The sequence below is a fragment of the Phyllobates terribilis genome, unplaced genomic scaffold (assembly GCF_046119375.1).
Source record: "Phyllobates terribilis strain yellow unplaced genomic scaffold, ASM4611937v1 Scaffold_11__3_contigs__length_659146591, whole genome shotgun sequence".
In the NCBI taxonomy this organism is placed as follows: Eukaryota; Metazoa; Chordata; class Amphibia; order Anura; family Dendrobatidae; genus Phyllobates; species Phyllobates terribilis.
This window is the reverse complement of record NW_027362771.1, coordinates 539,858,494-539,883,069: the sequence shown is the minus strand read 5'-3', so window position 1 is coordinate 539,883,069 and position 24,576 is coordinate 539,858,494. Positions and strand designations below refer to the sequence as shown.

The 24,576-nt window shown below is 44.6% G+C and overlaps 1 protein-coding gene across 5 annotated transcripts in view; it reads left to right on the top strand.

Moving 5' to 3' along the window:
* The window catches only part of EVI5L (ecotropic viral integration site 5 like), a 67,197-nt gene extending 46,935 nt beyond the window's left edge, over nucleotides 1-20,262 (top strand). For 2 of the 5 annotated variants that reach the window (XM_073653876.1, XM_073653875.1), the window contains 8 exons: nucleotides 2,720-2,860; nucleotides 10,118-10,246; nucleotides 11,378-11,518; nucleotides 11,616-11,780; nucleotides 14,646-14,792; nucleotides 17,146-17,241; nucleotides 17,362-17,457; nucleotides 19,201-20,259. In XM_073653876.1, the coding sequence (XP_073509977.1) occupies nucleotides 2,720-2,860; nucleotides 10,118-10,246; nucleotides 11,378-11,518; nucleotides 11,616-11,780; nucleotides 14,646-14,792; nucleotides 17,146-17,241; nucleotides 17,362-17,457; nucleotides 19,201-19,488 (1,203 nt within the window). In that variant the 3' untranslated portion in view covers nucleotides 19,489-20,259. Of the gene's footprint in view, nucleotides 1-2,719; nucleotides 2,861-10,117; nucleotides 10,247-11,377; nucleotides 11,519-11,615; nucleotides 11,781-14,645; nucleotides 14,793-17,145; nucleotides 17,242-17,320; nucleotides 17,458-19,200 lie in introns of those variants that run through there. The other 3 variants (XM_073653877.1, XM_073653878.1, XM_073653879.1) reach the window with 3 other exon arrangements.
* Nucleotides 20,263-24,576: the final 4,314 nt, after the last annotated feature.

The following is a 24,576-nucleotide window of genomic DNA, read 5'->3' as shown; positions in this document are numbered from 1 at the left end:
CCGTTCCGGGCTGTTATGTTGAGTTCTCATATTGTTTTTTTTTTTTGAGCTCGTACATAGTTGCCTTCTTATAGGCATGGTTATGTTATCCATGTTACGTTCCTCCTAATGCTTTTGCACAAAACTGGAGATGGCTGATGCCGTCCAGGGGTGTATACTGCAGAGGAGGAGCCACGGTTAATCTTTTTCAGATTATGCATAGTGTCGCCTCCTAGTGGACAGCAGCATAACACCCATGGTCCTGTGTCCCCCAATGAGGAGACAGATTAAAGAGATTTTACGGTGAGTACACAAAAATCTCCTTTTTTGGTACATTTTCCCTAAGGAAACAAGCTGCCTAATAATTCTGCGCACCCTGATAAAGAGCGTTGTATCCTTAGGCCTCATACTCATCATTACACAAATACACATCAGCTGATCTGCTCCATCCAATAAGCATTCACGTTTATACAGAGCGGAGATGGAATTATGCATAAAAATGATTATATAGTCAAAATACTCACTTGCCTAATAATTCTGCACACGGTGTAGAAAGAAAATGGTGAAAAGTTGTTAATGAAACTTAATTACAAAAATGTTTTTTTTAGCCAAAAATACACGCATTTAAGTAAGAAAAAAAATGTCCCCAAAAGTGGACAACCCCTCTAAGACAGGAAATATTATGTCAGGTCACTGACTCTTCATGCTCAGCTGTTTCAAAAGTCTCTAGAATACGATAGCCATCCCGATACACATATATTCCTAACTCTATAGTAGTGTGAATGTTTATATGTGTATATACAGCCGGTGAAATAAGTATTGAACACATCACCAGTTTTCTAAATAAAAATATTTCTAAAGGTGCTATTGATAAGACATTCTCACCAGATGTCGGTAACAGCCCATCCAATCCACACAGGCAAAGAAACCAAACCATAGATGTCCATACAATAAGTTATGTGTAATAATGAGAAATGACACCGGAAAAAAAGTATTACACACCTGAAGAAAGAGGTGTAAAAAGCCATGGAAAGTCATGACACCAGATGAAATCTATCAGTAGAAAGTAATGCTGCCACTTACTGAAAAATAGTATCAGCTGGTTCAACTGATGGCCTATAAAAGGTGTTTCATTACCAAGGTGCCACACAAGAAACATCTCATCATGGGTAAAACCTGTGAGCTATCTCAAGACCTTCGCAACCTTATTGTTGTAAAACATACTGATGGCATTGGTTACTGAAGAATTTCTAAACTACTGAAGATTCAAGTGAGCTATAATCCTGAAGTGGAAAGAACATAATTTCACCATAAACCGGCCACGACCGTGTGCTGCCTGTAAGATTTCCGACAGAGGAATGAAAAGAATTATCTGAAGAGTTGTCCAAGGACCACCTGTGGAGAGCTACAGAAAGACCTGGAATCAGCAGGTACAATTGTTTCAAAGAAAACTAAGTAATAATCTCAATTTCCATAGTTTGCATGTACACTCGCCACGTAAGACTCCATTGCTGAACAAAAAGCCATGTTCGAGCACATTTAAAGTTTGCTCAACAACATTTGGACAAGCCTGTGAAATACTGGGAGAATATAGTCTGGTCAGATGAGACCAAAATTGAACTCTTTGGATGCCATAATACACACCATGTTTGGAGACCAAAAGGCACTGCATATCTCCCCAAAAACACCATACCAACAGTGAAGTTTGGAGGTGGCAGCATCATGTTTTTCAGCATACGGCACTGGTAAACTTCATGTGATTTGAAGGAAGTATGAATGGACAAATATACCGAGACATTCTTGCTAAAAATCTGCTGCCATCTACCAGGATGATGAAGATGAAACGAGGGAGGACATTTCACCAAGACAATGATCCCAAACACACAGCCAAGGAAACTCTCAGTTGATTTCAGAGAGCGAAAATAAAGCTGCTAGAATGGCCCAGCCAATCACCGGACCTGAATCTAATAGAAAATGTATGGAAATAACTAAAGCTCACAGTTCATAGAAGGAGAACACGGGACCTTCAGGACGTGAATAATGTTTATGTGGAAGAATGGGCCAAAATCACACCTGAGCAATGCCTGCGACTAGTTTCTCCATACAGGAGGCGTCTTGAAGCTTTATCACCTGCAAAAGCTTTTGTACGAAGTATTAAATAGATGTCAGTAAGCGTGTTCAATACTTTTTCCCTGTGTCATTTCTCATTATTACACATAAACTGATTTATGGACATCTATGGTTTGATTTCTTTGCCTGAGTGGATTGGATGGGTTGTTACTGACATCTGGTAAGAATTTCATGGCAATAGCCCCTTTAGAAATATATTTGCTTAGAAAATTAGCATTTTGTTCACCCACTTTGTGTGTGTGTGTGTATATACTGTATTATGACACCTGGGCGTTACCATTTACCTTGTCAATGGGGCCTGTCTGTACACAGTCTAAGAGTATCCAATCGGTGATGCCTGTGTCTGACACGCCCTCTCATTAAAGAGCAGTACCTCAGTTGACATTGTATTCATGCATTACCAGAAGGAATAACAGAGGGGCAGCACCGTGCATACAATATTTTCCAGAGTTGTTATCTTATGAGGAATGCAGTTATTCAATAAACCAGTCAGGAGAGTTTCCATATACCTGTATTTGCAACCCCTGAGTAGGGAAAACCACTCGGGCCATTACTTGGCAGTAAGGCAGGAGCCAGATGATAGAAATTGTTTCTTGGCCTCTCACCTTAGGGTCAGGTGACACGGGCCCAAGAAGCAGAAGAAAACTACGCCATAAAAAGAGAGCTGGCTGTAGTAAAACAGCAATACTACACGGCGACCGAGAATCTGCAGAGCGCCCAAAATCTCATCCGCCAGCTGCAAGATAAGCAGGTAAGCTCCCTGCCCGGGCTCCGGAGGCTCGTCACACAAGGTGTAGCGGCATCCGTACTTTGCCTTTAAGGGAAATTGTCGGTGTAGGGTTAAAAATATTTTGCAGGACTTAGCTTGACCACATATAAAATGTTCTCCCGTTTCTTTGTAACGCGTGACGGCCCTTACACTACCACCAGTAATCAGCTGATTGATCGCTTTTACAGGTGGTTATTAAAGGGATATTTCCTTCTCGTACATTTATGTCATATACAAGGGATATGCCATAAATACATATCACTAATGGGACCTGCATCCACGTGTCAGGGCCCTGTCCTCAAAATAAATGCTGCTCCCATTGGTGGGATCAACATCGACTATACATCTACAGAATATCCATAAATGTACGATATGGGATCATCCTTATAAGGCTGTGTGCCCATGATGCGTTTTTCAAGCATTTCCGCAGCGGCAATTCCGCTGCAGAAACACTTAAAAAACGCATGGTAGAAGGTCTGCCATGGTCCCCAATGATAATCCGCATGTGCTGTGCACATGCTGCGGAAATTTCGGCTGCGGATTATCATTGCGGAAAAATATGCAGCACTACCAATTATTTTGCGGAAGCGCTGCGTTTTCGCCGCCATTGACTTACATTGGAACGCATGGAATCCGCATCACTGCATCTGTACATGCGGAATCCATGCGTTTCAATGTGCGGTTGGTACCCAGGTGTGGAGGAGAGGAGACTCTCCTCCGGACCCGGGTACCATAGAACCTGTAAAAAAAAGAATAAAATAAAAAATATACATTATACTCACCTTCTGATGGCCCCCGGTGTCTTTGTCCTGGCTTGCCGGCAGATCGCAGTGGACTCAAGGACCTGCGGTGACTTAATTTAGTCATGTGACTGGTCACGAGACCGCCGACATCCTTTAGTGTACCGCGAGCTGCTGGCAAGCCGAGACGCATCGGATAAAGACACCGGGGGCCATCAGAAGGGGAGTATAGTATTTATTTTTTTATTTTTTACCATTCTTTCGGTCACACTATATAAATCCATGGATTTATATAGTGTGACCAAGTTGTCAAGCACTTTCCAAGTGATGCTAAAATCGCTTGGAAAGCGCTTGTCAACCTGCATGCGGAAATGCATGTGAAGAACGCTTCACATCAGCAAGTCCCTGGCAGGAAAAACGCATGTACAATCCGCATGTACAATCCACATGCGTTTTTTCTGCCAGGGAGATGCAGAAACGCTCAGGAAAAAATCCGGAGCATTTCCGCATCGTGGGCACATAGCCTAAGGGTCACTAGTAATTTCTCCTAGCACCAGAATTTCCATAATATGACATTTTTTTTAATTCTCTTCACTACCACTTCAAGAGAACGTTTGTTTCCGTTTTTACTTATGTAGCGGCCGTCTTCTTACTGTTGAGGCGGATGTAACGGCCGTCATCTCAATAGCTGAGGCTGACGTAGCGGCCGTCTTCTTACTGTTGAGGCGGATGTAGCGGCCGTCCTCTTAATGGCTGAGGCCGATGTAGCGGCCGTTATCTCAATAGCTGAGGCTTACGTAGCGGCCGTCTTCTTACTGTTGAGGCAGATGTAGCGGCCGTCATCTTAATGGCTGAAGCGGATGTAGCCGCCGTCCTCTTAATGGCTGAGGCAGATGTAGCGGCCGTCATCTCAATAGCTGAGGCTTACGTAGCGGCCGTCTTCTTACTGTTGAGGCGGATGTAGCGGCCGTCATCTTAATGGCTGAAGCGGATGTAGCCGCCGTCTTCTTAATGGCTGAGGTGGATATAGCGGCCATCTTCTCACTGTTGAAGCCGATGTAGCGGCCATCTTCTTACTGTTGAGGCGGATGTAGCGGCTGTCTTAATGGCTGAGGCGGATGTAGCGGCCATCTTCTTACTGTTGAGGCGGATGTAGCGGCCGTCTTCTTAATGGCTGAGGCGGATGTAGCGGCCGTCTTCTTAATGGCTGAGGTGGATATAGCGGCCATCTTCTTACTGTTGAGGCGGATGTAGCGGCTGTCTTAATGGCTGAGGCGGATGTAGCGGCCGTCCTCTTAATGGCTGAGGCAGATGTAGCGGCCGTCCTCTTAATGGCTGAGGCAGATGTAGCGGCCGTCCTCTTAATGGCTGAGGCAGATGTAGCGGCCGTCATCTCAACAGCTGAGGCTGACGTAGCGGCCGTCCTCTTAATGGCTGAAGAGGATGTAGCTGCTGTCTACTTAATGGCTGAGCTGGATGTAGCGGCCGTCTTCTCACTGTTGAAGCCGATGTAGCGGCCATCTTCTTACTGTTGAGGCGGATGTAGTGGCTGTCTTAATGGCTGAGGCGGATGTAGCGGCCATCTTCTTACTGTTGAGGCGGATGTAGCGGCCGTCTTCTTATTGGCTGAGGCGGATGTAGCGGCCGTCTTTTTAATGGCTGAGGTGGATGTAGCCGCCGTTTTCTTAATGGCTGAGGCGGATGTAGCCGCCGTCTTCTTAATGGCTGAGGCGGATGTAGCCGCCGTCTTCTTAATGGCTGAGGCGGATGTAGCCGCCGTCTTCTTAATGGCTGAGGCGGATGTAACCGCCGTCTTCTTAATGGCTGAGGCGGATGTAGCCGCCGTCTTCTTAATGGCTGAGGCGGATGTAGCCGCCGTCTTCTTAATGGCTGAGGCGGATGTAGCCGCCGTCTTCTTAATGGCTGAGGCGGATGTAGCCGCCGTCTTCTTAATGGCTGAGGCGGATGTAGCCGCCGTCTTCTTAATGGCTGAGGCGGATGTAGCCGCCGTCTTCTTAATGGCTGAGGCGGATGTAGCCGCCGTCTTCTTAATGGCTGAGGCGGATGTAGCCGCCGTCTTCTTATTGGCTGAGGCGGATGTAGCGGCCGTCTTTTTAATGGCTGAGGTGGATGTAGCCGCCGTCTTCTTAATGGCTGAGGCGGATGTAGAGGCCGTCTTCTTAATGGCTGAGGCGGATGTAGCCGCTGTCTTCTTATTGGCTGAGGCGGATGTAGCCGCCGTCTTCTTATTGGCTGAGGCGGATGTAGCCGCCGTCTTCTTAATGGCTGAGGCGGATGTAGCCGCCGTCTTCTTAATGGCTGAGGCGGATGTAGAGGCCGTCTTCTTAATGGCTGAGGCAGATGTAGCGGCCGTCATCTCAATAGCTGAGGCTTACGTAGCGGTCGTCTTCTTACTGTTGAGGCGGATGTAGCCGCCGTCTTCTTAATGGCTGAGGTGGATATAGCGGCCATCTTCTCACTGTTGAAGCCGATGTAGCGGCCATCTTCTTACTGTTGAGGCGGATGTAGTGGCTGTCTTAATGGCTGAGGCGGATGTAGCGGCCATCTTCTTACTGTTGAGGCGGATGTAGCGGCCGTCTTCTTAATGGCTGAGGCAGATGTAGCGGCCGTCTTCTTAATGGCTGAGGCGGATGTAGCCGCCGTCTTCTTAATGGCTGAGGCGGATGTAGCGGCCGGCTTCTTACTGTTGAGGCGGATGTAGCCGCCGTCTTCTTAATGGCTGAGGCGGATGTAGCCGCCGTCTTCTTAATGGCTGAGGCGGATGTAGCCGCCGTCTTCTTAATGGCTGAGGCGGATGTAGCCGCCGTCTTCTTAATGGCTGAGGCGGATGTAGCCGCCGGCTTCTTAATGGCTGAGGCGGATGTAGCCGCCGTCTTCTTAATGGCTGAGGCGGATGTAGCCGCCGTCTTCTTAATGGCTGAGGCGGATGTAGCCGCCGTCTTCTTAATGGCTGAGGCGGATGTAGCCGCCGTCTTCTTAATGGCTGAGGCGGATGTAGCCGCCGTCTTCTTAATGGCTGAGGCGGATGTAGCCGCCGTCTTCTTAATGGCTGAGGCGGATGTAGCCGCCGTCTTCTTAATGGCTGAGGCGGTTGTAGCCGCCGTCTTCTTAATGGCTGAGGCGGTTGTAGCCGCCGTCTTCTTAATGGCTGAGGCGGATGTAGCCGCCGTCTTCTTAATGGCTGAGGCGGATGTAGCCGCCGTCTTCTTAATGGCTGAGGCGGATGTAGCCGCCGTCTTCTTAATGGCTGAGGCGGATGTAGCCGCCGTCTTCTTAATGGCTGAGGCGGATGTAGCCGCCGTCTTCTTAATGGCTGAGGCGGATGTAGCCGCCGTCTTCTTAATGGCTGAGTCGGATGTAGCCGCCGTCTTCTTAATGGCTGAGGCGGATGTAGCCGCCGTCTTCTTAATGGCTGAGGCGGATGTAGCCGCCGTCTTCTTAATGGCTGAGGCGGATGTAGCCGCCGTCTTCTTAATGGCTGAGGCGGATGTAGCCGCCGTCTTCTTAATGGCTGAGGTGGATGTAGCCGCCGTCTTCTTAATGGCTGAGGCGGATGTAGAGGCCGTCTTCTTAATGGCTGAGGCGGATCATAGAATCATAGAATGGTAGAGTTGGAAGGGACCTCCTGGGTCATCTGGTCCAACCCCCTGCTCAAAGCAGGATTCACTAGATCATCTCAGACAGATGTCTGTCCAGCCTCTGTTTGAAGACGTCCATTGAAGGGGAACTCACCACCTCTCGTGGCAGCCTGTTCCACTCATTGATCACCCCAACTGTCAAAAAGTTTTTTCTAATATCTAATCTGTGTCTCCTCCCATTTAGTTTCATCCCATTGCTTCTAGTCTTTCCTTGTGCAAATGAGAATAAAGATGATCCTTCTACAATGTGACAGCCCTTGACATATTTGTAGACAGTTATTAAGTCTCCTCTCAGTTTTCTTTTTTGCAAGCTAAACATTCCCAAATCCTGCAACCGTTCCTCATAGGACATGGTTTGCAGACCAGTCACCATTCTGGTCGCTCTTCTCTGAACTTGCTCCAGTTTGCCTATGTCTTTTTTAAAATGTGGTGCCCAAAACTGTACACAGTATTCCAGATGAGGTCTGACCAAAGAGGAGTAAAGACCGATAATGACTTCACGTGATCTAGACTGTATGCTTCTGTTAATACATCCCAGAATTGTATTTGCCTTTTTTGCTGCTGCATCACACTGTTGACTCATGTTCAGTCTATGATCTATTAGTATACCTGTCTTTTTCACATGTACTGTTGCTTAGCTCTATTCCTCCCATTCTGTATATGCTTTTTTCATTTTTATTGCCCAGATGTAGTACTTTGCATTTTCCCTGTTAAAAACCATTCTGTTGGTTGCTGCCCACTGCTCCAGTTTATTTAGGTCTTTTTGAATCCTCTCTCTCACTTCTCTAGTATTAGCTATCCCTCCTAGCTTTGTGTCATCAGCAAATTTAATCAGTTTACCCTCAATTCCTTCATCTAAATCATTGATAAAGATGTTGAACAATACAGGTCCCAGGACGGAGCCCTGTGGTACCCCACTTGAGACATTCATCCAGCTGGATGTGAAGCCATTTACAACCACCCTTTGAGTCCGATCACTAAGCCAGTTATGAATCCACCTAACAGTTGCCTGGTCCATTGCATACTTGGTCATTTTTTCAATAAGGATGGTGTGAGATACTTTGTCAAATGCTTTGCTGAAGTCAAGATATACTATATCTACAGCATTTCCCTGATCCACCCAGTCAGTGATTCTGTCATAGAAGGAAATTAAGTTAGTCTGACATGACTTGTTAGTTACAAACCCATGCTGACTCTGGTTAATCACTTCATTCTTATCCATGTACTTACATACATGTTGTTTAATAATTTGTTCAAAGATCTTTCCTGGTATAGAAGTCAGACTCACCGGCCTATAGTTCCCTGGGTCCACCTTCTTCCCCTTTTTGAAGATAGGAACAACATTTGCTCTTCTCCAGTCTTCTGGGACTTCTCCTGTTCTCCAAGAATTTTCAAAGATTATGGAGAGTGGTTCTAAAATTTCTTCTACGATCTCCTTCAGTACTCTGGGGTGTAATTCATCTGGACCTGGAGACTTGAACTCATTTATGTTAGCTAAATATTCCCTCACAATCTTTCTGTTTACAGATAACTTGGATTCTTCTATTCCTTTAATAGGACAGTGAAGATCAGTTGATGTTACATTTTCTTTCTGAGAGAAAACAGGTGCAAAATAGGAATTAAAAAGTTCCGGATGTAGACGGATGTAGAGGCCGTCTTCTTAATGGCTGAGGCGGATGTAGAGGCAGTCTTCTTAATGGCTGAGGCGGATGTAGAGGCCGTCTTCTTAATGGCTGAGGCGGATGTAGAGGCCGTCTTCTTAATGGCTGAGGCGGATGTAGAGGCCGTCTTCTTAATGGCTGAGGCGGATGTAGCCGCCGTCTTCTTATTGGCTGAAGCGGATGTAGCGGCTGTCTTCTTAATGGCTGAGGCGGATGTAGCCGCCGTCTTCTTAATGGCTGAGGCGGATGTAGAGGCCGTCTTCTTAATGGCTGAGGCGGATGTAGAGGCCGTCTTCTTAATGGCTGAGGCGGATGTAGAGGCCGTCTTCTTAATGGCTGAGGCGGATGTAGCCGCCGTCTTCTTATTGGCTGAAGCGGATGTAGCGGCTGTCTTCTTATTGGCTGAAGCGGATGTAGCGGCTGCCTTCTTATTGGCTGAGGCGGATGTAGCCGCCATATTCTTAATGGCTGAATCGGATGTAGCTTATTGGCTGAGGCGGATGTAGCCGCCATCTTCTTAATGGCTGAGGCGGATGTAGTGGCCGTCTTCTTACTGTTGAGGCGGATGTAGCGGCTCTCTTCTTACTGTTGAGGCGGATGTAGCGGTCCTCTTCTTAATGACTGAGGCTCGCTGGTAGCAGAGGGCATCTGCACTGTTTGCATGGCGGTCTGCCTATTAGAATTGATTTGGGAAGGATTGGACCATATGTCTCCCCCCCCCCCCCCACCTCTTGAGACCCCGATATTAGTAACTCTCGTCTGCAAAAACAGGTGTCTTGGACCTGATGAAGCTGGGACACTAACTTTGAAAGTCCACATCAGAATGGCTGTAAAATTCTCATGTAAACATGAACATTTTAATGCTTAGTAGGGACAATTTGAAAAGGGGTTCTACAGCTGTTCTTATATGGATGTCCAACGTAAGTACACCAGCCTCATCAGCTTTCAAAGATCTATTTAATAATGTATACTGTTTCTGTTGTGAAATCTGGTGACAGATCCACTTTTATTGGCTGCCATGTAATCCTACATATCTTCTGTATAGAGGCCACCGCAGGGGAAATGTAGAGCCAGCTATAGTTTCCAGGAGCCTGATTTATGCCAATAGTCTGACAACCAAAGTGGAGGTCTCCCGTGTTCTCCATGCAGACCATCCATCCATCACGTCTTTTCTTGCAGAACGATCCACATGCCACAGAAGAGATGGTCAGTCACCTCGAGTCCGAACTTGAACGGTCACGCCTTAGAGAAACGGAGACATTGGGGGCCTTAAAGGAAATGCAAGATAAAGTAGTCGAGTTGGAAAAGGTGAGTGTCAGCCATGGTCCTCATCTGCCAGAGTAGAAGAAAAGCTGCAAAGGAGATAATGAAAGGGGTTTTTCGGAACACAACGACATTTGAGTCATTTACTGCAATGATGATGAGCTGTAATACCAGATACAACCCATGGACAAGGGTGGCGCTGTTTCTAAGAGAAAATGAACTCTTTGTCTTAGTCTTGTAGAAAGGTAGTAGAACCAGGGCTGTTGGAGACTGCTGCACGGAGTAAAGACCCCTTATTAGATATGGGCTGGATTGTTTTTTTTACTGTTTGAGCCGAAAACAATTATTTACTGCAGTGTAAAAATTGTAATGCACACATGACAGGTGATCACTGTGCTTCCGAGAACCCCACTGATCATGAGATCAGGGGTCCCAAATTCCTCTCTGTATATAGCGGTAGTGAGCATGTGCGACCACCAGCCCTTTAGGAACTTCTCTGAGCAGTGGTCACACATGCTCACTATCATTTCATTCACACAGGAGACTTAAAGGGGTATTCCCATCTCCAAGATCCTATCCCAATATGTAGTAGCAAATATTAGTAAATACCTCCAATTAGAAATGTACTATAGTTCTTCTGATTCACCCTGTCTCTTTCCTCATGTGCAGGCATTGCAGGACCTTAGGTATCCATGGTTATGACCACTGATACAGTGACAGTTTAGCTAGTTGCTAGTGGTTGTAACCATGGATACCTAAGGTCCTACAATGCCTGCACATGAGGAAAGAGACAGAGCGAATCAGAAAAACTATACTACATTTCTAATTGGAGGTATTTACTAATAATATTATTATTCAACCTACCACATATTGGGATAGGATCTTGGAGATGGGAGTACCCCTTTAATCCCTTAATCGGCCGATAGCTTTCGGCCTCTGTACTCTGGATCATCGGGGATCTCAGCAGCTGGACCCCCAGCAATCTTACATTTATCATCTATTCCGTATATAGGGGATACATGTTGTTTATGGGAAAAATCCTTTAACGAGTGCATTCGGGTTCCCAGAAGTGACTGGGGTACCGTCAAACATATGGAAAATGAAAAGGACTATACCGTAATTCTCCATGTGAGTAGGCAAGAAGAGGTTAATGGACCGGTTTCTCATTCTTCTTAGAGAAACAGTTCTCTCCCCGATGAAAGCAATGTCGCCCTCCTCCAGGAAGAGCTTCTGTCTCTGCGGAAGAGAGAATCTCACGCTCTGCAGGTTATGCGGGAAGGTCAGAAGCAAGTGACAGAGCTGAGTGACCGCTGGCAGGTAAGAGCCACATGTTAAGCTTACATTCCTTTGCCTGTTATTTATCTAGGCTATCCGGCACTTGTAGTAACGATCCATCCTATCTTTCATTATGTAGTCCTTGTCTTCCCGGGGTGGAGGTGGAGGTATTTGGAAAGACTCGCCTCGTAAGAGTGCAACTGGGGACCTACAGGACGAGGTCATGTCTTGTCGGTTACGAGAAGTCATGGCTCAAAGCGAAACACGTGAACTTCGGCAGAGGGTTCTTATTCTGGAAAGTCAGGTGTACTTTCCATCTGTGATTGTCTTCTGTGTTGTATATTGAGTGGTAGATTCTAGATTCTTGGACTTCAGATCGATCGGTCAGACCTATATACCATGGCCAGGAAGAACTGGGCTCAACTGTCATCACTAAAGCTGGATCTGCTCCTTCCTATGCCCCCGAGGCCTGTCTGATTATTGACATCTATAAGATGCTGTCATCGGGTTTCCCCCTTCTATACGGTTGCCATCCTATTGCTTTTTCTTTAAAGAGGACCTGTCAAGAAGTCAAAAGTGGTCAGTATTCCATTTTTTTCATTTTTTAAAGGGAATCTGTCATGGTTTTTCCTACTTCATCTGAGACCAGGAAAATGTAGGGAAAGAGACCCTGATTCCAGCGATGTATCACTTAGTTTACTGGTTGCAGTAGTTGTAATACAATTAGAGTTTTTAGATGTAGCAGAGTTCAGAAAGCTAACCCCGCCCACACCACACTTTCTGTGTACATCGTATATTGACAGTGAGCTGCTAATCAGTGCTGGGGGCGGAGTTGGACCAGGATGCAGAGCTGTAGTTCTGTAGTGTTCATCTCCTGCTGATAAAACCCTCATTGTATTGTGACAACAGTACACAGCCTAATAAGTGACATATCCCTGAAATCAGTGTCTCAGACCCTACCTCATTCTGGCCTCAGATTACATAGCAAAAACCTGCTGACAGATTTCCTTTAAAAATCTGCCATACCATTCCGAAGATATGGGTCTTTTTATTAAGTGCTAATTTTTAAGGTCTTTATCAAGGGGGCGTAGCTCACAGGATCCTCTGGGGCGTGACCTTAGGCTCATCTGCCTTATTACTCTGTGAGCCACACCCCCTTGTAAAGACCATAAAAATTAGCACAAAATAAAAAGGCCTAATATCTCCAGCACTATATGGCGGATTTTAAAAAAAGAAGAAATTGACTCTTTAAGGGAGCACCAGAAATAAAATTAGAGCCCAAATTCTTCACTTTTAACTCATTGACTGATCCTCTTTAAGTAAGTTTATAATTGTTTGCATTTCTCCCCCCCAGTCGTTCATACTTAATATAATTCATTTTTTTTTTACTTCTCCCGTACCATAAATATATGAAACTTATGAAAAATGATGTTCAATACTTATGTACACAGATATATAAAAACAATCTTTATTCATCCATACATGAAGGAGAAACCTTTGTTTTAAGTTTTATATTATGAATCAATAGTACACATGAAAATAAGAGAATTTGTAATAGATTTTATCAGAGAAATCTGCTTCTTTCTCCTTCTGAACGCATCTGAATCCAGATTTTCCCATTACTGAGATAGGAGATGGCAGTTAATGCTCACAAAGTTCTATAGAGAACTGTAACTTATTTCAGGAGAACTTGTTGCGGAATGTCTGTGTTCCTCTAGCTCCGCCTCCTTTATAGAATTTTAAAAACACCAACTGCCATCTCCTATCTCAGTAATGGGAAAATCTGTCTTCACTGAATACAGATTTTACCCATCAATTGAGAATGAAAGATCAGTCCAGGAGGAGAAAGAAGCAGATTTCTCTGATAAGATATATTACAAAGTTGCTTATTTTTACTTGTACTATTGATTTATGACATAAAAATGAGATGGTTACTCTTTAAAAAACACAACAGTATACAGCAACAGACACAGAGGAATCTACAGAAATGATCCTTGCGATCTACCCGTTGTTGGATTACACACAAGGGTTTTGCGGTACTCTATTGACAAACTTTGGCTGTAACACTTTTTGCATTGCTGCACCTATTTTTCCTTATTTCTGAATAAAGATTGTTTTTTATATATCTGTATATAATTATTATAGCGCCATTTATTCCATGCCCTGCATTATGCCCTACCTTGGGTAACATTTGTAGGATTTATTCTCCCTTATCACATTCAGTCTGAAATGCTGGCCCAGACCAGAATCCAGCTTTTTTTGCCTCTTATTGATGTGGATAGCGCCCCCTATGTCATCCACATTGAGTTGTCTCTTGCTGTTACCATTGAGCTAATGCCCGACGCCTGCACATAGGACAGTTGTTTCCAGGGTAGTGGACAATAAGCATTTGCTGATCTTCAGCTCAACGCGAGATGGCTCGGTGGGTATGACACAGAAGACATCATCCATCTTAATCATCGGCAAAGGGGCTGAATTTTGAGACTGAGAGCAGACGGCGAGGCAGATCCATCGGACCAATCGGCACAGATGTGTTTATAACACGGGGATCAGTAATAAGTGGATTTTATCAGTTTTGTTGGACTGCGGGGGCGTAATGAACACTCAGATATCTTAGAGTTTAGAAGAGGGAAGCAGGATAACAGGTTCCTTTTACACTAGTGGGTGCTAATAGTTCCCACAGTATAGTTCCTAGAAGCAGCATTCAACTGAAAAGGACATTTGGGAGGAGAATTGTGAGCTGACGTCTGTCCACTGCTCTCAGCCAATCAGTATCACTAGGATTATTCTTAGTCATTCTGATTGGTTGAGAGTAGATACAGCAGCTCTCAGTTCTTCTCCCGAATGTCCTTTCCAGCTGGATGTCAGGCATGTTATACCCTCCCACCTAAATCTGCTTCTGGGAACTAAATAGTGTGAGCTTTTCACTTGCGTTAGTTTGATCCAACCATATAGCTGCCTGTGTGTAGTGTGAGAGGACGGCATGCACCATCTACGTGAGGCCCAGAATCGTCAGGGTCTGACAACAGAATGTGTTTTTATTACAGGTCAGTGGACTTGTTATAATGATGCACGTTAGATAGAAGAGTGATGTAGAGCAGCCTGTATAACCTGTGCGTCCAGGGCTAGTTTGGGGGAATCCAGTACATTGAAGCTTTGTTTCCTCCAGGAAGTGATGCATGAGAAGCAGCTGTCTCGTCTGGAGAAAGAGTGCAAGGAGCTGAGAGACCGCCTGCAGAGCGAGACCGCCCAGTACAAGGCCCTGCAGTCTCAGATGAGTGAAGATAAGCGGCGGCACGCAGTGACCGAATGTAAGGTGAGGGGCACGCGTCTGTGACAAGCAGCAGAAAGTGATTGCCATTACCTCTGTCCAAATAAAACACAGAAACGGACCTCCAGAAATGAATAGTGATCATTCTACGCATCGTCATAAGACACTGTAATGCAGCCATTCCCAAGCCTGCTCATAATCGTAACACGGCATCTTTTCAATCAATAATGCTTTTTAGCATTTTTTCAAATAATTTTTTACATGGCGGTAAGTAAAAACATGATTGCACAACCACCGTATTCCCCCTAGTGATGAGATACACAAGTCCGGTGTAGGCGATCCTCCTCGCTCAGCCCGAGCCGAAAATATGAAGAGCAGAGATGCTGTGTGACCCTGAAGGAGGAGTCCCAACCTGTGGCGACGTTTCAAGGATCCTTCGCTTTTTCAAGCGCATCATATATCGATTCTTTTCCTTCCTTTTTAAAGGATTTGCCACGTGACAACCTCCACCAATCACTTACACTAATATAAAAACAGAAATCCCTATAAATGACCCATAGTACAGGTGGATACTCCTAACAGAATGAAAACCTACAAGATACACAAATGGAGTAATACTGACAAAATATCAAAAATTCAAATCTTTATTGATTGTATAATAAAAAGACAAATAAAATGATTACACGATAGAAGGAAACATCACGCAAAAAGCAAGCACCATACAGGTAGACAGCAATTGTTAATATGTCTAACAGGGATGAAAACCAAACCCTGAGTAAATACTATCATAATGCACCAAATAGAGAAGTTCCTATTAAGTGTTTAATAAACAAATGTATAAAAATGTAGTTCATACTAGTAAAATGGACAATGTCCTATATCAATTTGTATGAAGGATACAGAAATACATTTAAGCAGTGGTATTGTAATCCTACCAAATACCATCACTACATATATGGACACATTAAACAATAGTCCTGCTGAGTGCTATATAAACACTACATGTGCCTCCACAAATGGAAAGAAGGATAAACAGAAAATGCACATTTGATATAGAGCATACAAAGTGAAAGGATACCAAGACCTGTATGGAACCAAAGAACCCCGACGCGCGTTTCGCGTGTTGCTTCTTCCAGGGGGTGTGGAATATAAAAACAGGTATGATCATTATGATCGCTGTTACTACAATTATATAGTGGACAGATCTACATGTTAGATTTTTTGGGTTCTTCATCCTGTCCCCATAAAGTCTAATGGCATTTATTTTTGGAGAAAAGGATGAAGAATCCCCCTCCAAAAAAAAAAAATGGGGAGAAAGATGACGAGAAAAAAAAAAGGTTTTGAATAAGAAGTTTGGGGGGAACCACTGTTGCAAGATGTTTCTGGGAATGTAGAAATAGAAGGTTATCATGGAAGATAGTAGAAGGATTCAAAATAAATTGGAAAAATTCTAAAAAGGATTATTGATTGATTAAAATGATGTCGTCTGCATGCCATGTTATTTGATTTACCATTATCTCGGTGACATTCCAATAATCTGGTATCTAAAGTGCTAAGCAGGTGCTGGAATCTGGATTATTGGAGTACATTATAAATACATTTCGGGTTGAGATTCTTTCAACTGAGTGACAATTACTGTGGGATCACCAGATTCCACAATAAAGGGATATTATAAAGGGCTTGTCACTCACCATAAATATATCCTTTTTTACCTGGTGTAAATGCCGCTGTTCTCATGAATTCGGGGTAATGTTTCTTTTGCTCCTGTGCTTCTTTGTTCCTGAAATATGGCCTCCCGTGTTCTGTATATAAATCTACTCTAGTTAGCCAAGTGGGTGTTGTCATTGACCATATATGGGTGCTTACTTATGGACCATGCCCCTTTGGCTAATGAGACCAAAATTGCAAACAGGGAAGAGGAGGCCATATCTCAGGAATGGAGAGGCGCAGGAACAAAAGAAAAACAGCGCCGGATTCAGGAGAACAGCGGCATTTATACCAAGTGAAAAATATTACATATTTATGGAAAGTGACAGGTCCTCTTTAAAGGGATTATCCCACCAACAACATTTATCACCTATCCACACCATAAACAATGTATGATTGTGAGGATCAAACTGTTGGGACCCTTACAGATCACCATCACATCGGTCATGAGACTGCCGCATGAATGGAACGGTACTGCACATGTGGTGGTCGCACATGCTCAGTTCTGCTCATGTAAACCCATACAAGTGAATGGTGCATAGGACTTACATACACATGACCGCTTCATTAACACTGAGTTGTGGAACCCCTGTTCTCATGACCGGTAGGGGACTCAGATGTCGGACCGCCAGCGACAATTCATTTATCAGTTATCAGCCTGACAATGATAGATCTATTTCCTCGCTCACAGAATAAAGAAGAGGTGATGGCAGTGCGGCTGAGAGAAGCAGACAGTATGGCAGCTGTGGCTGAAATGCGTCAGAGAATCGCAGAACTGGAGATACAGGTGAAATACTTACTGTGTGTGGACCTCCTAGATTCCTGTGCATCTCCACCAACCTCTATATGATCTGTCACATTCACAGATGTCACATTCTTAGGATTGAGCTTTATTTCTCCCACTTAGAAAGAAGAGGGGGTAATAAAAGGGAAATTGAATGATTCCGATTCTTCCCAGTACATCCGGGAACTGAAGGACCAGATCGAAGAACTGAGGCAGGAGGTAAGTCCCTTACCTGGAGAACCAATCTACAGTCCTGGCTCAAAAGTTCTGACACACATTTTGGTTTTCACAATTTGGTCCTTCAGTGTTTTTAGATCTTTTAGTCGGATGTTTCTATGGTTACTGGAGTACAATTATCAGCATTTCATAAGTTTTTACACTTTTATTGACAAGTTTATGGAAAGACTCTCAATACTTACAGTGTTGACCCTTATTTTTCAAGACTTCTGCCCTCCGCACCGGCAGCTGGATATCCGCTTCTGGGCAAAATCCTGACTGATGACCCATTCTTCCCTAATCGGTGCTTAGAGTTTATCACAATTTCTGCAATATTCTTTGTCCACCCGCTTTTTGAGGATTGACCCTAGGTTCTCAAAGGGAGTTTCTAGGCCATGAACCCAAAATGTCAATTTTTTATTGCCAGTTGGTTATCACCTTTGCCCTGTGACACGGTCTCCATCATGCTGGAGAAATCATTGCTCATCACCAAATTGCTACTGGATGGAAGTTGTTCTTGGAGGAGGTTTAAATCCCATTCTTTATTCATGGCCATGTTCTTAGGCAAAATTGTGAGTGAGACCCCTCCATGATGAAAGCCCCCTCACATGAATGGTGTCAGGATGCTTTTCTGCTGGCATGACACATGCCTTATGGTAGAGTTCACCTTTCCTTCTCCGGACAGTCATTCTTCCAGATGTCCTAAACAGTCTGAAGGAGGCTTCATCAGAGAAAGTAACTTTACTCCAGCCCTTTGCAGTCCAATCCCTGTACTTCCTGCAGAATGTCTGTTTTTCTTGGAGAGAAGTGTTTGTTTGTTTTTTCTGCGCTTAAGAGCCATCCCCTCACTGTGCTCTGATACCTGCCTGCTGCCATTTCTGAGCAAGCTCTGCACTGTGGTTGACCTGATCCCATAGCTGGATCCTCTTTAGGAGACTTGTCACTTGGACTGTCTTGGGTGCTCTGAAGCCTTTTTAACAGCAATTGAACCTCTCTCCCAAATCTTTGGTCTTTCTGAAAACTTTTGGCCACAAGTAAACCCAGTATATTTACAGTTAACATTGAGTAAGTTACTAAGCTCACAGCCAAAGCTGCATTACTTAGTAGTACCCCAGGCTGCATGAACTAATTAATTTTTTTAGTGTTTGTAGAGACTGGAAAAATTAAGAACACAGTAAGCGGGGCATCTGCCCCAATGCTGAGTGCCAGGGGGAGCTAACAAACTATTTTGCCTTTGCCGGGAAATTTACAGATAGGGCTCAATTTGCTGCCTTTACAGCACATGCGGATTATAATTGGGGACCATTGCAGACCTATTTAGCAAGCGTTTTTTAAGCATTTCTGCGGCGGAAATTACGCTGCAGAAACGCTTAAAAAACGCATAGTGGGCACGTAGCCAAATGATGACTCGGCCAATCATTCGGCAAACAGCCGTCTAATCCGTACACAGGAGCACTGGCTCGGGTGATCGGTCCTATGTTCTCTGAGAAAGCCGCCAGTAGAAACGTCCGGCTCCTACTTATCTCCAAGAAAACAAAGCAATTGGCAGTCCAAAATCAGACATGCTGGATCAACATCTCGCTTAACGATCAGTCTGCTGGTGCCCCATACACATTAGAGGATCGGAGCAAATTTTAACCTCTATAGATAAATTTTGTAAAACTTCTCATTTTGAGGTTGTGTTTCTCCAGTGTGATTGGTGTCATATTTTCACACTTTCTTTCTTTTTCTCCCACATTTCCAAAGATCCTCATCATTCGAGGTCATAAACCGTACTCCGATCCCATCTCCTTTGACGGACTGGACCTCTCTTCCCGATCAGGGCAAGAAGATGAAGACTCGCTTCCGTCTTCAGATGAAGAGCTTCTGTCCCGACCCCTCGGAGCCTTACAGGATGCCCTGTACCCTCACTCCCCGCACCAGGCTTGCTTCCTGCGGCCTCTCAGAAGTTCTGCCAGCTCTGACAGTGAAGAAGGAGTTGAAACCAATGGAGCCACATCCGATACACCCCCAGAACCGGCAGAGGAGGAATAGCACAGGGTGCGAGGAGACTGAAGCAGAGCAGCACTGAATAATTCATGGTACCTATAGGATGAAACTACTTAACAGCTTCAGTTTCCTCTTTCAGAATCTTGTGGTACGTAATGGGTGCTTAAACTGCTCCTACTTACCCCAAAGAGGAGCGAATATGAACCACGTGACGCACGCTTGTGCCGGTCGGTAGGAGCATCGAACAAGACTCTTGTGTGAAGTCAAAATGAAGCCGTTCTCATGATCAAATGTAGTTTATAATACTAATCTGAAGGTCAAGGCTACATCTACAAGCTTTACCCCTGCCTAACAGTCACACCTCTGAGGAGTCAAGGGGAAATAGAGCAATGTACAGTCCCATATCAAATCCCCTACTTGCTCTACATGGACGAAAGGAGCCCCACAATTTTTGAAAAATTAGTCTGTGACCCATTTACCGTTTTCTAAGTGTAATTCAGTATTCCTGACACCTTTATACAGTATTTAGCAGGTTTCTCTACATCTTCTATTCACAGAAATGATAACATGCTTTTTTATGTCTTAAAAGCATCTCCTAATGACAGCGAGCAGCCATTACATGGATGACCATCTTTTTCGTGTCACTTATTTTCAGGGTTCTCCTAGTGATCACAGATGTACATTGTGGACCAATTCATACCAGATAGATTGGGTTCATGGATACCACTCTGTCACCAGTGCGATCAACATTGCCAGGACCAGTACATATGGTTTAAAGGGAATGTGTCACCCCCCTGGGTAATATCAGACCCCTACTATGGCCATACAGGTGATAGAAAAGTAACTCTATACCTACCTGTATGGCCCATAGCAGAGGTCTGATTGCAGAGAAATCTGGTTTTATAAAGTCTGTTTTCCAGAGGCTTGGCATCCGGGGGACACCAAACAAACCCCTCCTATCTGCTTACTATTCCCCTAAATCGCCACCTCTGTTATAAATTACCATATTCCCCCCTCCCCTGCACGTGACAGGGCCCTGTGACGTGCCCTGCTCTGCCTCCCCTCCCGCACTCCCATGGAGCGTGCTTTGTTTCCCTCCGGCCTCGTTTGGCTGCGTACTGTGCCGCAGCCTTGTATTGCGCAAGCAGCGGTGAGTCACTGAGACTTCCGCTCCGCTGGCAGTACACAGCCAAACGGGACCGGAGGGAAGCAAAGCGCGCTCCATGGGAGCGCGGGAGGGGAGGCTGAGCAGGGCACGTAACAGGGCCTGTCACAGGTCACATGGTAATTTAGCACAGAGGCGGCGATTTTGGGGAATAGTAAGCTGATAGGAGGGGTTTGTTTGGTGTCCCCCGGACACCAAGCCTCTGAAGAACAGACTTTATAAAACCAGATTTCTCTGCAATCAGACCTCTGCTATGGGCCATACAGGTAAGTATAGATTTACTTTTCTATCATCTGTATGGCCATAGTAGAGGTCTGATATTGCCCAGGGGGTGACAGATTCCCTTTAAAGCTTTATTCATAATAACCAGGAAAACCCCTTTAACAAGTGACCCTTTTAAAAATGGCAGCATCCACTGTTTGCTCCGTGAAGTGCCTCTGTCACAATCTGTGATCCTTCTCAAGCCCTGGTAATGACTGCCCCTAGACCACTAGTAACAAGATTGCAGAATATACCTCTATATATGTCATGGGGACCCTTCTGATAAGCTTAATAATATTTAGTATTACTTACCTTAAAGTGACCCTCCACCTCACAATAAAACTCACAATAAATAGATAATATGTAGGTAAAATACCTGGTGGCCTCATTTTTATTTTTTTCCAACACTATTCCTCTAATTCCTGGGCCTCTTTTCATATATATCTAATGGTTGCCAGTTTCCTTTATGACTACTGTGCTCTGGAAGACTTGAGACACTCCCCTTCCTCTGGGCTGGTCCACTCAAGATCAGGGGAGGGGGTGCCTCAGGCTAGATTATTCACACTGTTGTTTGGTAGTATGACACACTCCCCTCCTCTGCACTTAGATGGACCAGTCCAAAACAGGGAGGAGTGCCTCAAGGTAGATTATGCTCACTATTGTGGCAGTAGGAGATACTCCCCTCTGCACTTACATGGACCAACCCAGAGCAGAGGGAGTGGCTCAGACTTCCAGCACACAGTGCTCATAGAGGAAGAGGAAAGGGGACTGGGAATCACAAGGACTGTGCCGGAAAGAATAAAAATGAGAGCACAAGGTATTTTAACTTTGCATTATGCATTTATTGTGATTTTTTAAGAGGTGGAGTGTCACTTTATCTGGCATTTCAGACTCTCCCTTTTAAGGGAACCCACATGGTTAGTATTGATTGCTGTGGGAATGAGCAAAGCTGGTCCTGATCTGTCCTGACACTACAACTACATCTGCCCCATCAGGCCCTGCACTACTTATAAAGACAGTTCCTTCGTTTCCACCCAGAGTTCTCCTTCAGACAATTCCCAAAAATGGGATTCTTGGGGGTTTTTAACCCAAATTAATAATGACCATTGTATTCATATGATGTTTTCCCTCTACAGCCGATCTCAGGGGCTCCTTTCCGGGAACCCACCTCTTATAGTCTGACCTCAGGGCTGTACATTGGGTCTCATGGTTAACTAAAAAAAGGGAATATGACCAAGGGTTGTCTAAAAAGTTGACACCACCATCCATTTTTGGAACAATTTGGCTTCCCCTTTTCTATAGAGTATACACATTCAGAAATGGCAGCTGACATATGAACCGGGTGCCTCGAAGAGTTTACCAAACTCTGCCAAGAAAGCCTTATGGCTGCACCCGCTAACCAGCCCATTCTATGTCCTCCTCCTCCCTGCAGTATTCCTGACGCTACAGGACAAGCCGCGTTACAGTGTACATACTTCTATATGACTATTTTGGTTATTGTAAAAGCCTCGGACCGATCACACGAGCGGATCTATGGCTTGTTTTATATTCTCAAGGAGTCTGAGATATATGAAATTTACACTAGCCTTATGTTTAATGTCAGTAGTCACATTGTTACAGACGTCTGATGTATTGTATAAAATGTAGAGAGGTCTCTTTAATTGTTGGGAAACTAATGGCCTTCATATTGCTCAGTTGATGTTTTTTTACAGTGTCAAAAAAGTGGAGTCACTTGATAAATGCACTACAATACTTAGCTTGTGGTGACCCTAATACTTCAGAGCTGCATTCACAATTCTGCTGCTTGTTATTGGAAGGTCCATTACAACTAAACTTAGATGTTAGTTCTACTACTTTTGTTTTTTTATATACATTTATTAGTTTTTTTCCCTACATCTTTTTATTGTAGAGTGTCTAGCATAAAAAAACGACTTTTTTTGCCAAAAGGACAAATAAGCAGCGCAGACACCGAGTCAGCGGGGAAATACTCGGAGATGTAAAGTCAGAAGTCTGCAGAATGTGAACCGGGCTCTAGTGCAGGCCCTTACATACGGAGCCATGTTCGCTTTACAGATCCTATACCTCCTTATGAATATCAGTTTATCAATTTACAGAAATAATTACATGAAAAGTTTGAGTAAACTACACAAGCATTTCTTAATACACCATGGACCGAACCTGAACTACAGTCTGTGTTCTAATCCAGAGCTGTATTCATAATTCTGCAGAGTTCTTATGCCCCCAGCCATCCCTGAGAGAGAGCGCACTGCTGGGCATCGGGAGAGCGCACTGCTGGGCATCGGGGGAGCGCACTGCTGGGCATCGGGGGAGCGCACTGCTGGGCATCGGGAGAGCGCACTGCTGGGCATCGGGAGAGCGCACTGCTCGGCATCGGGAGAGCGCAGCAGGAAGCCTGTAGATAAGGCAGATAAGGTGCGCTCCAGAAAACCCACAGTAGGAGTAACCATATAAAGGGAATTTGTCAGCCAGTTTGTGCTATGTAATCTGAGATCACCATAATGTAGTGGCAGAGACCCTGATTCCAGTGCTGTGTTTTGCTGTTTCAGTAAAATCAGTGTTTTATCAGCAGATCATAATTACAGGACTAGGTGTCTCGTGCCTTCTAGTCCAACCCCGCCCCCACCACGGATTAGCAGCTATCAGTCACTATACAATGTACACAGAAAGCAGCCAATCAGTGGTGTGGGCAGGGTTATAGAGGGCTTAGCATTCTGAGCTCTCCTACATTTGCAGCAGAGAAAACAAGGATGCTGCACCCAGTAAATGAAGTGATAAATCGCTGGAATCAGGGTCTCTGCCCTTACACCTTGCTGATGTCAGATTACACTGCAAAAATCTGCTGACTGATTTCCTTTAACAAGTTCTGTTCGTCTATATACAAGTCGTTCAGCGTTTGCTTATTTGCCCAAAATGATGAGGAAAAACAATCGTTAATACAATCTGTCTACACACAGCGCCATGTTACTGGCAGCGCCTCCTCTGGTTACACCGGGCGATGTGCTGCCAATAACGATGATTTTTGTACCGGGATAAACAATGTGATCACCAGACGAACGAGCATTTTGCACTCAATGATGATTAAGAACGAGCGTTTCTTTCGGTCTATCAGATGATTGTTTTCAATGACAACCAGCAGAATTGTGAATGCAGCTCTGGAGTATAATACACACTAACAGGATCAGAACTTGACAAGTGCTAGAGATGTATATATGAAAGTTTATCAACACTTCTAAGTGCATTACATGTAAAATGTTGATGTTCATATGTGTTAATTTTTACGGTTCGAAGCAACATGGGCGGCTTGTAGCCACCCGAAGGGGTGACATGACGGAAGACTGAGGCCTTGATCCTTCTAGAGTCAAAGTATTGAAAATGTATAAAGTCTATAAAGTACAGATATATATATATATATATATATATATTGTTGACTTCACGTGCAATAAGCCTCCCCGCCACGGCTCTCCGCAAAGCTTCATTTACACTGTTTTTTTTATATTCCACGGGCAGATTACGGGATTCTGTCCGACATCTCGTCCGCCGGCTGCAAGGAGCTTTGTACAGCGTCGGACACTGCAGCGGACGGACCTTATCCCGGCGTTATTGTGAAGAGTGCACTGTGTCCCGTTCAGGGAGCGGCTCGCACGCCCGTTGTTTATATGTGTATAGTGTGTAAATACAACTAAATG